This window comes from Leptodactylus fuscus, chromosome 5 (genome assembly GCF_031893055.1).
Source record: "Leptodactylus fuscus isolate aLepFus1 chromosome 5, aLepFus1.hap2, whole genome shotgun sequence".
Classification (NCBI taxonomy): domain Eukaryota; kingdom Metazoa; phylum Chordata; class Amphibia; order Anura; family Leptodactylidae; genus Leptodactylus; species Leptodactylus fuscus.
This window is the reverse complement of record NC_134269.1, coordinates 41,588,549-41,601,955: the sequence shown is the minus strand read 5'-3', so window position 1 is coordinate 41,601,955 and position 13,407 is coordinate 41,588,549. Positions and strand designations below refer to the sequence as shown.

The 13,407-nt window shown below is 46.4% G+C and overlaps 2 protein-coding genes and 1 long non-coding RNA gene across 4 annotated transcripts in view; 2 read left to right on the top strand and 1 right to left on the bottom strand.

Annotated features, from left to right (window-relative positions):
• The window catches only part of LOC142202762 (uncharacterized), an 827,816-nt gene that overhangs the window by 63,740 nt on the left and 750,669 nt on the right, over positions 1-13,407 (top strand). The window lies entirely within an intron of this gene.
• Positions 1-13,407, bottom strand: part of LOC142202758 (gastrokine-1-like) — a 474,099-nt gene that overhangs the window by 383,372 nt on the left and 77,320 nt on the right. The window lies entirely within an intron of this gene.
• SLC23A2 (solute carrier family 23 member 2) overlaps positions 1-13,407 on the top strand; it is an 84,336-nt gene that overhangs the window by 25,826 nt on the left and 45,103 nt on the right. For both annotated transcript variants that reach the window (XM_075273029.1, XM_075273028.1), the window contains exon 2: positions 12,744-13,021. In XM_075273029.1, the coding sequence (XP_075129130.1) occupies positions 12,917-13,021 (105 nt within the window). In that variant the 5' untranslated portion in view covers positions 12,744-12,916. The remainder of the gene's footprint in view (positions 1-12,743; positions 13,022-13,407) is intronic.

The following is a 13,407-nucleotide window of genomic DNA, read 5'->3' as shown; positions in this document are numbered from 1 at the left end:
ATTGCGCATGCGCTTGCGCTTGTGCATGGGTGTCCATGTCCAGGGGATGATGTGGCCGTGCATCTTTGACAAGCGCATGCGTAGTCAAGCTTATCAGTATACGCATGCGCAACTGGAACCTTCATTGACCTATCGGCCATTTTTATTCCTGGCATGGTAGGGGGTTGGATATAGGTCCCCGTCGGTACCCACTTTGTACTATGGCGCATGCGCTCAGTGCACACAAAAGATGGAGATTATGCAAAGGCATCTGTACTAGTTAGATAGGGTTGGTTATGTATCACATACTATAGTTTTGGTCATTCTTTGGCATTATATGGGTTTTAATTTAGATCCATATAAATTAGTTTGTGCATGTAGCCATCATGTATTTCGGTTTCAATAGGTGGGATCTTACATCGTACGGATCCACCCCGGACCGTTTGCTTGTTAGCTTACAAATTATGCTTATCATGCACAAGTGAAGAATAACTCTTATCATCATTACTGGTCTTGTCTACTAATACTTACGGTCTTGACATGTAGTATAGACTGTTGATTCTTCTTTTTTACAGATTTTTGAATTATGTGGTCAATGCGTTTTCCAACATGCGGTTTCTTGGAGAATACATTATTTTTTGTTGTTTGATTATTTTTTGTAAACAACTGCAGTTTTCATGTCTCCCGTTCCTCTATATATTTTTTAACCTGATGAGTTGTTTTATGTGTTTGTTCACTCAATTAGTGTTTATTTGTTACAGTTGTGGTTTTGGGATATAAAGGGGGTTGGGTGTCAAATACGATCAGGCTATGACTAAGGCACGCATGTGTTGAAACGCGTCAGCCAACGTCACTTCTCCGTGGTGTGTTCGGGGGTAGGGAGTGATGTTCACTGATTGTATGGACAAAAAATTTTTTTACGTTTCCTAATAAAGCATTTGGATTTTATGCACGTGGATGCCGGATTTTTTCAATTCTTCATCACGAGACACTCCGAGTCGACGGGGATTTCTTTCATCCAGGCACCCGATCATTCCTCCGCTAACCGTGAGTGTGGTCTCATTACAAGGATGTATTTGTATGTGCAAACTATACTATGATATACTATTACACCGAAAGGGATCGTATTTATGTATTTGAAGCACCAAATCATCTGAATTTCCACAAACATATTTTGTCAGCTGTTTGTATTGTTGACATCTATCTACTATCAAGATTAGTTTCCGTGTGGGCTGTGATATTCCTTTTCCCCCTTTCCACTTTTGCTAATGTAATTTACCAGGATAGCCTATGTTAATCGAGGTTCCAATCTATCTATGTGCCGAATTTCATTCAAATCTGTTCAGCCATTTTTGTGTGATTAAGGAACAAACACACAAACATACAAACTTTCCCATTTATAATATTAGTAGGATAGGATTTCCTGCATGTAACATATGTCCATAGACGCTAACTGAGCAGCAGACTGTAGGCTACACGTGTTCTAATGATATGTACTAACATATGTAGCCGGCGGTGACTCTTCATGCCTCGCCATGTGTAGACTGCCTTCTCCAACTTCCCTTTGGCAGGAATATGTTTAATCTGGCAGAATAAGACCCGGATGTTTTGGCTGATGTTTTGGGCTACAATACAGACTCCATCTGATATAGTTCAGTTCTACAAAAGAACAGTTCATTGAGGAGCCGGCGAGACACATCTAGAGAACATGGACTGGTGGCAAGAGATTACCTTCCCCATAGGGAGCATCTATCGTCTTGCCATATAAATTCCATGTAATGCAACTCATTCATGAATCTAATGCTAGTAACAAAGTAAATACTGACACTAGGAGTAGTTAATAGCTGACAGCTATCTTAGAGACTGTCACTAGAACCTGGCTTCTCAACCGTGCCACACTGAGGCTGCCAAAAATAGGCCTAGAGAAAAGTTGTGCATGGTATGAAGATGGCGGACACCTAGCGGGACCCCATTATAGTCAATGGACTGTCAGTGTCACTGCTGTTTGAGGTCTCACTCTCTGTCCTGAATATCGAAGAGCCGGTCGCGAATGTGCACCTAGCGTCTGTTGCTGAAATATTTAGTCAATATGCAGATGAGCTCTTTGGCGCAATGAGGGGGGTGCCTGGTAAACTGAATCAGGCTTTGGGACTTAGTTGATGATTTGGGTTCTGGTGACAGAGTCCGTTACATGATGATGGGGGCAGGACCAGAGGAATAATTTATGGCAATCTCCGCTTTCCATTAGTAGACGCTGTGCTGGTGCTGAGGGGGTTAATGCGTGCTGTCGGTCGCACTTGTGAAATAGGAAACAACCATTTTTAGGACACTGATTCATCTCGGGGATGAGTCACCATATGTCTTCTCCTGTACAATTCCACAAAAGACAGGATATTGCCACCTCCTGCTGTGGCGTGGTGGCTTTATGAGCGGGAGCCTTCCTCCTGGATGGAGGGGGCTGTCTTCATCATACCATGCACCTTCACACACAAGACTTAAGTCTGTTATACTCCGCAAGGAGCTTAGTGGGATCTTGGTGTTAATCTGTGGATCAGTCTAGGTTCAGACATTCTCTCACTGACCAGCTGCACCTCCTGCCCTCATATGATTTGGCTGTTTAACTCCGTAGTGGCCGATTCTGGTGTTCTGGCTGGCGGGAACCACAAGTCCCAGCAAGCCTTGCTAGAAAAGCATGCCGATAAATTGATGTGCTTTTGGTGACTGTGTATAAAATGGCATGGCCAGATGTTGGTAATGTTCACATGAGGCAGGTAGTATACGGGTGTTTCTCTGCGCCCCCACTCTGCAGCAGTTGCACTTTGGGTACTGCAGCTCTGGTCTCATTCATTTGCGCCTATGGATAGCTTTTGGCAGACAAATCAGCTGATCCGCATCTAATACCCACTATTCAGATTCTGATACTCTATCCTGTGGATTGGTAATCATGATCCGAAACACTCATTCACTTGCACAGGTGACCTCACACAGCATAAACAAGACACAGTATCACAATAGAAGTTCACACCTTTAAAGATAACACCCATAGCTGCCCATCTTTAGCTCCACTACTGACAATAGATGATATCACATTTTATCTATATTCTCCCCCCCCCCCTTTCATCCTGCACAGACCATGCCAAGAAAATTCTCCCATAGACCTCAGTGTGGACCAGCTCCAGCAAAATGGCAGCCCCCATAATCATGTACAAAAATGTAATGAAATTCTATAATCAAAAAACAAAAGCAAATTAGAAAAAAGTGATAGATTTCACAATCTGGTTTTATTACACTCTTTTTAAAGGGAATCTTTCCCTTTTAAGTGTCAGTCTTCACAGCGATTCTGGCATTCTTTTCGTATTATAAAATATCGTGCACATACTTTTACAGCAATGTGTGTAATATGGTTGCTGACACATAATAACCACACATCAGCCTTTGTGCCACTCTCACTTGTTTTTGCGATGTCATTCTGACCGACGTCATTTTAGGTGAAAAGTCAGCGAGACCAGTGTTGTCATAGACTGAACCCCAAACAGAGGACCTACTTACCACTTGTCCTGGTCTCTCCCCATACAGAGGACCTACTTACCACTTGTCCTGGTCTCTCCCCATACAGAGGACCTACTTGCCACTTGTCCTGGTCTCTCCCCATACAGAGGACCTACTTACCACTTGTCCTGGTCTCTCCCCATACAGAGGACCTACTTACCACTTGTCCTGATCTCTCCCCCCATACAGAGGACCTACTTACCACTTGTCCTGGTCTCTCCCCATACAGAAGACCTACTTACCACTTGTCCTGGTCTCTCCCCATACAGAGGACCTACTTACCACTTGTCCTGGTCTCTCCCCATACAGAGAACCTACTTACCACTTGTCCTGGTCTCTCCCCATACAGAGGACCTACTTACCACTTGTCCTGATCTCTCCCCCCATACAGAGGACCTACTTACTACTTGTCCTGGTCTCTCCCCATACAGAGGACCTACTTACCACTTGTCCTGATCTCTCCCCCCATACAGAGGACCTACTTACCACTTGTCCTGGTCTCTCCCCATACAGAGGACCTACTTACCACTTGTCCTGGTCTCTCCCCATACAGAGGACCTACTTACCACTTGTCCTGGTCTCTCCCCATACAGAGGACCTACTTACCACTTGTCCTGGTCTCTCCCCATACAGAGGACCTACTTGCCACTTGTCCTGGTCTCTCCCCATACAGAGGACCTACTTACCACTTGTCCTGGTCTCTCCCCATACAGAGGACCTACTTACCACTTGTCCTGGTCTCTCCCCATACAGAGGACCTACTTACCACTTGTCCTGATCTCTCCCCCCATACAGAGGACCTACTTACCACTTGTCCTGGTCTCTCCCCATACAGAGGACCTACTTACCACTTGTCCTGATCTCTCCCCCCATACAGAGGACCTACTTACCACTTGTCCTGATCTCTCCCCCCATACAGAGGACCTACTTACCACTTGTCCTGGTCTCTCCCCATACAGAAGACCTACTTACCACTTGTCCTGGTCTCTCCCCATACAGAGGACCTACTTACCACTTGTCCTGGTCTCTCCCCATACAGAGGACCTACTTACCACTTGTCCTGATCTCTCCCCCCATACAGAGGACCTACTTACCACTTGTCCTGGTCTCTCCCCATACAGAGGACCTACTTACCACTTGTCCTGATCTCTCCCCCCATACAGAGGACCTACTTACCACTTGTCCTGATCTCTCCCCCCATACAGAGGACCTACTTACCACTTGTCCTGGTCTCTCCCCATACAGAAGACCTACTTACCACTTGTCCTGGTCTCTCCCCATACAGAGGACCTACTTACCACTTGTCCTGGTCTCTCCCCATACAGAGGACCTACTTACCACTTGTCCTGGTCTCTCCCCATACAGAGGACCTACTTACCACTTGTCCTGATCTCTCCCCCCACACAGAGGACCTACTTACTACTTGTCCTGGTCTCTCCCCATACAGAGGACCTACTTACCACTTGTCCTGGTCTCTCCCCATACAGAGGACCTACTTACCACTTGTCCTGATCTCTCCCCCCATACAGAGGACCTACTTACCACTTGTCCTGGTCTCTCCCCATACAGAGGACCTACTTACCACTTGTCCTGGTCTCTCCCCATACAGAGGACCTACTTGCCACTTGTCCTGGTCTCTCCCCATACAGAGGACCTACTTGCCACTTGTCCTGGTCTCTCCCCATACAGAGGACCTACTTACCACTTGTCCTGGTCTCTCCCCATACAGAGGACCTACTTACCACTTGTCCTGGTCTCTCCCCATACAGAGGACCTACTTACCACTTGTCCTGATCTCTCCCCCCATACAGAGGACCTACTTACCACTTGTCCTGGTCTCTCCCCATACAGAGGACCTACTTACCACTTGTCCTGATCTCTCCCCCCATACAGAGGACCTGGGGGCGTCCCCAATGCTATGAGAGAAATCTCCAGCACTGCCTCCATCTCCACCTGGAATGGCCTCTCCCTACATCTTCTTCCGACGCTGGCTTCAAACTTCTAGGCATGCGCAGTCGGCTATGCCGTTGGGCCTCGGGCAGAGCCGACTGCGCATGCCCATGGAAATTTTCCTGTGTAAGCGGACATTTTCTTGTGGCTGCTTGCATAGTAAGCTGGGGTAAGCGGCTACAAGAAAATGGCCGTGGGCATGCACACTCGGCTCTGACTGCATAGCCGACTGCGCATGCCTAGAAGTTTGATGCCAGCGCCGGAAGAAGACGCAGAGAGGCCATTCCAGGTGAAAATGGAGGCGGTGCTGGAGATTTCTCTCACAGCATTGGGGACGCCCCCAGTGCTACGAGAGAACTCATTTACATACTAAAGAAAACCGGGATTTCTGCCGAACGACGAAGCGGAGAAGACCTCTAAAGGTAGGAGAAGAATAGCCTTTCTTAAGGCTATTCCTATGGGTTAGTCAGAAAAAAATATCACTTTAATGATAGGATCCCTTTAAATGCCGTTATTCATGCTGCTCATTTCACAGTATAGATTGTAGTGGTGGCTTTTGGTACTGCAGCGCTGCCATACCTAAAGCCACCGATCTACTTTGTATGGCGAATACACAATGCAGTAATTAAACATTGCCAAGAGTCGCAGGGTCCCAAGTGCAAAACCCTTGAAGATTTAGGTTATCGATAGTAAAAAGTGGATAACCCCTTTAATTGTCTACAGATTTACATATGGTTATGGCAAAGCTCCTTTAATTATTAACCCTGCCTCTCATGTCAACTTTACCTTTGCTTAGATTTCCTCGTAACACTTCACCGTTTCGATTATTGTAATATAAAGGAATCAAGGAAGAGGAAACCAGCGAGTGAAATGTTCTCCATGTCAATATAGTGGCGACTCTTAGGACACGTTCCAATAGTATATTTACGTTTCATCCCAATTCCGTTTCCCTCCCGGTTTATGGGGTTGGATAATGGCAGGAAATTATAATTCTTATTTTTTATGATTCTCTATTTTCTTTTCCTGATGAGATGTTCCTCGAGCTCCGCCGCTGCCCCCGCAGACTCCTCCATCGAACCCTCCAGCCTGTTGACTTTACAGTGTGGGAGAACCCGAAATAAATGCGCTCTGATAGAGAGAAGACATGGAAAATTCTGCCTATTGTTAGTGCTTGCCAGTAGCTATGTTTATTTAGTGAGCTTATTTTTAGTTCCCACTGTTCATACTGTATAGGAGATAGCACTGCTGATATTGGGGTGTATCACAGTTTACTTACTTTATCTGGGAGAGATTACGCAGTTCTGAGGCGGAATATAGTTTATATACACATTATACAGTAGTTGGGCTGCCGTGCCATCATTTCATCCCCACCCTGTATTGTGTTGATTTGATTCTTTGCACCCAGAATCCTCTACTTGGCCCCAGACTGTAGACCCGCGATAACTTCCCCAATCGGATTACTTTAGCAGTAAGCGAAGTTTGGCTAAGGTCACACTTGGGGATCCGAACAAGACCTTGGTACAGATGTGAACCGAGCCTTAAAGTGTATATATACACCTTTTTGCATTTTCTGACTTGCTTGTGCATCTGTAAGTTCAGAGCCCGGTAGGTGTTTCCTATGCAGCTTGTGCTCTGTCCTGCCCTTCTTCAGAGCTTTTTTTTGTGTGTGTGTGTGTGTGTGTGTGTGTGTGTGTGTGTGTGTTTTTTGAGCTCAAGACCGTAATAGCTACAAAAGGAATGGGAAATATAAAGGAAGCTTACACTCTCCTTCTACTCAATCCACTCCTGCTCATGTAGCAAAATCTGCAATGTGAGGCGCTTAAACCTTAAAAGCTTCGTCTTGGGAGTTGATATTGACTTCCCTAATCTGGGGATGCTGGTGATGAACCAGCCATGTCATAACCCCTGGATCATGTGATCAGAAGCAGTGCTCCACCCCTTAGGGTATGTTTACACTGAGTTTTTTGCAGGTGGATTTTGATGTGGAATCCGCCTCAAAATCCGTCTGAAAAATGGCTCCCATTGACTTCAATGGGATCTGCTCGTTTTTAATTTTTTTTCCCACTAGCTAGTAGCGGAAAAAAGAAGCGTCATGACCTATCTTGCCACGGATTTCGCGGCTCTAGACATGCTCCTGTTTAGGCCCATTCATTGGGGCCTAATCAGGAGCGGGATGGTGCAATGGACTGCCGATGCATACCGTAGTGGCTAGCCGTGCATAAAGTTCACAAGGCGGAAAAGATTTCCTCCGTGTGAACATACCCTAACTCCTCCGATCTTACAGGTAATTTACTTTGCTATAGTCAACCAGCCCGATAATACAGGGAGGAGGGCAGGGAAGTTAGGGCTAGTTCACACGGGGGCAAGTGGGGTGGATTTTGGCACCGGGAGTGACGCGGGGAGCAGTGTCACTCTCAGGTCAAAACTCGCCTGCCACGACCCCTCTGGAGTCAGCTCAAATGAATGGGCTGACACCGGAGGTTGCTTCCACTTGAAGAAAGGACAGCTCACTTCTATTTTCTGCTATCGGCAACATGCTGCTAGCGGAAAAAAGAACGCTAGTAGTCTTCATAGACCTCCATTGTATGGAGGCAGATTTTGAGGCGAAATCCGCTGTCAAAATCCGCCTCCTTGCCCCCGTGTGAACTAGCCCTTAGAGCGACTAGGGAGTCACAGTGCTGCTTTTGGTCATGTGACCTAGGGGTTGTGATTGTGGCCAGAATCTCCAGGTTCATCATTCGCATCCCCGGACCCGGTAAGCCAATTTCAACTCTCTGGACAAGCCCTTTAAACACTAGGAAGACATTGTGGCAGTTTTCAATGGGTCTCACTATGTTTACTCTTGTCACTTTGGGGGATGCCAGATCTTGACCAGACCTGATGTTGTAAGACAAGCAATTTTAAAGTGATGTCCGTCGTTGTTTAATTTTTTAACTTTTTTTTGTGCTTTAACGCCTATTGATAACCATGTATACAACTACATTGACGGATTGCTTCTATTGTGTGGCGGTGATGGAGAATGGAGGCTCATGTTGGATAACTTGGTTACCTAAGTTTCCTACATGCCTATCCTGTGGTTTTCAGATGAATGAATACTTTTTCGTCAAGTGTCGGGATCTTATGACACAAAATTAACACATGAAGCGGATTGTAATACACGAGGCATATGACCAACAAAGACCAGCCAGCCCATATAACCTCATTTCTTATCGTCTGAGTCTGTTTCCTAATTTCACGGAGAGTAACTTTTTGTATAACTTATATGGGTTTATTTCTACAAGTCTCCGGATAATTACACATTGTAGTCTGTGAAATCCTGCAGTGTCTTTTATGTAAGACTTGGAGACGTTGGTCTCGCCATAAGTTATACAACTTGTACAATTCGTCCCAGATTAGAATTGAGCATATCCTTGGGTAGCCATCATCTTATTTTTCTATAGACATTGGTGACACTTGATACCCTTTTAAGGATTCTGTCTTGTCCTTGACCTTAGAATATCTGAAGTCTAATAGGAGACTTGCTGATGGATGGTTAGTAATAGAGATGAGCGAGTACTCTTCGAAATGGCCGTTTCGAATAGCACGCACCCATAGGAATGAATGGAAGTGGCCAGCCGCTTAACCCCCTGCGTGCCGGCTGCGTCCATTCATTCCTATGGGTGCGTGCTATTCGAATAGTACTCGCTCATCTCTAGTTAGTAACACTATAAACGCCTCCATCATTGACTAATCTTTCTTGGAACCCAGAGGACATGGCCTCCTACTGCAACATGTGGGTTCTTATGAAAATTACAAACTTCTTTTTGGAATATATTCACTATGCACACTCATAAATTTACACTAGGTTCACACTAGAGTCCGTTTCTCTGATGTTCGGTTCTGCATAGGAAACTGAAAGACGAAGAGCCCATCCACTAAAAAGATGGAATCTGTGGCTAAGGCTTGGTTCAACTCTGCGTTCAAATTTCTATTTGGGGGGGTCCACTTGATGACCCCTAACAGAAACCTAATTCATATAAAAAAGTGGTTATCTTAGGAATCCCACAGACCCCATAGACTATAATGGGTTTGGTATGGTTTCCACGTGAAAAGTGCTGCTGGTAGGAGAGGGGAGTGGAATCTCCGAAGGCAGATGTGCACCTAGCCTGAGTCTTTTATGGAGACTCCAACACAGTTGTGAGCCTAGCCTGAGTCCAACATACTTGGCCAACATACCCCATAACAGACTGCCCTGGTCACATGTTAGGACAAAACTACCAGACTTGCTCAGCACCCTAGTGTAGTCAGTGACTACAATGGTTAAGATCCATTATTGTTTTGCCGTTCCTCGGGTTCCCGCACAGAACAGAAGAACGGACACCATGACGCTGATACAGATACACCCTTGCAATAGGTTCACAACAGCATTGGGGTGTCTTTTGTTCTGATTCCAACACCTATTCATTCCCATCAATATCTGTAAGGGCAGGTTCACACTGGGGCCGGTCTCCGCTTTGCAGGTTTCCATCTTCTGCTCGAGAAACTGGACAGGAGACGGAAACCGGCAGTCAGTTTTCAAACCCATTCATTTGAATGGGTTTGCAAAGTGACCGCCCGTGAGCATTTTGTGCCTGTGGCCTTTGTGTCCGGTTAAAAAAAAACAACAAATAACGAGAGGCAACACGGTGGCTCAGTGGTGTGCACTGGAGTCCTGGGTTCGAATCCCACCAGGAGCAACATCTGCAAGGCGTTTGTCTGTTCTCCCCGTGTTTGCGTGGATTTCCTCCCATTCTACAACACATACTGATAGGGAAAAATCTACATTGTGATCCCTATATGGGGCTCACAATCTACATAAAAAAACAAAAAACCGTTTCACTTTGGAGACCAGAGGACGGTCACAGGCACTCATGGACGGACACTGACTGCCGGGTTTCCGTCTCCTGTCCAGTTTCTCGGGCAGAAGACAGAAACCCACGAAGCGGAGCCCGGGCGCAGGTGTGAACCCGCCCTAACCTTGGATACCCCTTGAAGTCTAAGGAGTGTAGCGTTCTAAAGCCAGGGCTTCTCCGCCTCCTACTGAGATATTTCTGGCTTCGGCTCACAAAACCCCAGCAAAAACTGCAGTGTAGTCTTTCCAAATCTTCCCTTAGGGAAGTTTTAAATGGTGGCCATTGACGTTCTGCTTTCCTCAATCCATCCCTAGAGAGTGCCTAGTGATACGTATTCGCCGGGCACACAAGCCATGTTTCCAGGTGTTTTTTTTTTTTTTTGTTTTTTTTTTCCCTATCCAACCGCTGTAGCAGACCCGGCAGGTTATCATCCCTTTGCTGTAGCTCAGTTTCTGGCAGGGCTTGTGTTAGTGTTGGCATTGCTCTAAGTTTGCCATTCCTGACTCCACCAGCCTAATCTTAGCCCCAGGCTGGTATACAAAATCTTGGCTTGTACTCCATGTGTTCCAAGAACTCTGTACCCAACTCCTTCACCAGCTGCAAACTGTCCTAGTGGATGAGAGGTAATAAGAGGACACCTCACACTTTTTGGGGGCTACAGTTTGAAAGCCACAAAACCTCCCACTTGTCGGATCTAGAACAAATCTCCTAATTCGGGTAGTGACGTAGGATTACTGTAAAGGTATGAGGTTCGGGCAACTCCCGGCGTCTTGTACATCTCTGGTCCCCCTATATAAGGAGCCTTCCTCGTTTGTCTAATCTCTCATTATGCTCTGCCTGAAGAATGAGGCTTATTGTAAAGGGGATTTATTTTCTGCATTCATTGCAGACGGTATGCCATTAATCTATAATCTATTAAGTAGTAATGATGCCGCCATTGCCGCAGCGCTGAATCATGGCAGAGTAGATCAATATCCTCCCTCCTCTGTAGGTAAAGGGAAATCTGAAGAAGCCTTAAAGGGATTCTACCACTAAAACACTTTTTTTTTCTAGTTACCACGTCGGAATAGCCTTTAAAAAGGCTATTCGTCTCTTACCTGTAGAAGTGCTCTCCGCCGCGCCGTTCGTTCAAAATACCGGTTTGTACCGGTATGCTAATGAGTTCTCTCGCAGCGATGGGGGCGTCCCCATCGCAGGAGCAGCGATGGGGGCGTCCCCATTGCAGCTCGAAAACTCACCGCAGCGCCGCCTCTCCGGTCTTCGGTGTCCTCCCCTTGCCTCTTCAGCGTCTGTCGGACGCCTGCGCAGTATGCTCTCTGTTCGGCGAAGATTGCCGAACGTACTGCGCATGCGCGAAAGTTCGGTGCCCGCACTATGGCTGGGATCGCAATTTCGCGCATGCGCAGTACGTTCGGCAATCTTCGTCGAACAGAGCGTACTGCGCAGGCGTCCGACAGTACGCTGAAGAAGCAAAGGGAGGACACCGAAGACCAGAGAGGCGGCGCTGCGGTCAGTTTTCGAGCTGCAATGGGGACGCCCCCATCGCTGCTCCTGCGATGGGGACGCCCCCATCGCTGCGAGAGAACTCATTAGCATACCGGTACAAACCGGTATTTTGAACGAATGGCGCGGCGGAGAGCACTTCCACAGGTAAGAGACGAATAGCCTTTTTAAAGGCTATTCCGACGTGGTAACTAGAAAAAAAAGTGTTTTAGTGGTAGAATCCCTTTAAAACCTTATCATCCCGAGCCCTATTACCCGGGCACATAATGGATGACGGGGCTGGGGATAAGCACTTTAATTAGAAATCTCATTGCCTCGTCTTCTAGACAGCCAGCCCTTCCCAACACCCCTCCCTCCCAAATACATAGGCACGCTCTGCTTGAGAATCTACTCTGTCTCCAAATGCCTTCAGGGCCGGCTTACGTTGGGCCTACATCTGTGTTGTTTCATTCATCCCTCTGTTTTGTCAGATCGTTTTAAGCAATACTGGATCGGTCTAATGACTGACAACAATGGATCCCGAGGGACCTCATTGACTAAAGGGGTCTGCCGGGTATCCAAACACAAAAGTAAGACTTATAGGACTTTCTCAGCAGTCATTTTTTGATGGACTTTTTGGTGGGAGCTCCATATTGAGTCTCCATGTTAAAAATATGAACATGGCCTTTCTTCCCAGAGAACAAAAGGAGTGGGCATGTTGAAATCAAACAGCCTGATCCTCCTGAGGAAAGTTGGGGCATCTATAGGGTATCTTGGTCTATATGATGGTCAGCTAACCCTTATCCCTACAGTCCTGATGCCTTACTTACTTCTGATCACTTCTCTCTGTACTACACTATCTCAGCAAAGATGTTAAAGTAACTCTCCTCGCTTGTTTTGTCACACATTCAGGTATCGCTGAAGACCGTCCATTCGTATCTTGTCAATCCGGATGCTCAAGGCGGCAAACTCATCTCTCTGATCCCTGAGACCACATCTCCTTAACACAGGAAGGCGGTATTTTCAGAAATTCCCAGTAAGCCAGGCGTAGCCAAGGCGAGACAGAAGTGGACACTGCTCCAGCGATGGGCATTGGTCGGAATCCCTCATCTAAGGCAATGGAATCCACAGACTCAACCGATGGGAAGTACGAGGAGGAACAAAAACACTCAACCTTTTTCACTCTTCCGGTAAGGGCCATTGACTCTGGCTGTGTTAGAGGTGGTTGACTTATTTGAACTTCTTCTCGCCATAGTGGGGTGTCCATGGATTGGTTTGCAGCTGTTGGGTAACTAGAGGCTTAGGCTATTTGGTAGATATATATAGGCTGTGTTTCGGCCGTTGACACTACAACTCACATCATGCGGCCATCGTGGCGTGATAGATCTCTGATCATCCATCATTAGGGTCCATTCATATGGAGGAAATTGGTGAGGGATTTGGTGTGGAATTTTAAAAGGAACCCATTGAAGTCAATGGGAGGCTTTTTTTCAGCGCTGAAATTCCACACCAAATCCCTCACCATTTTCCTCTGTGTGAATGGACCTTTATTCTACAAAAAATCAGTGAGCGCCTT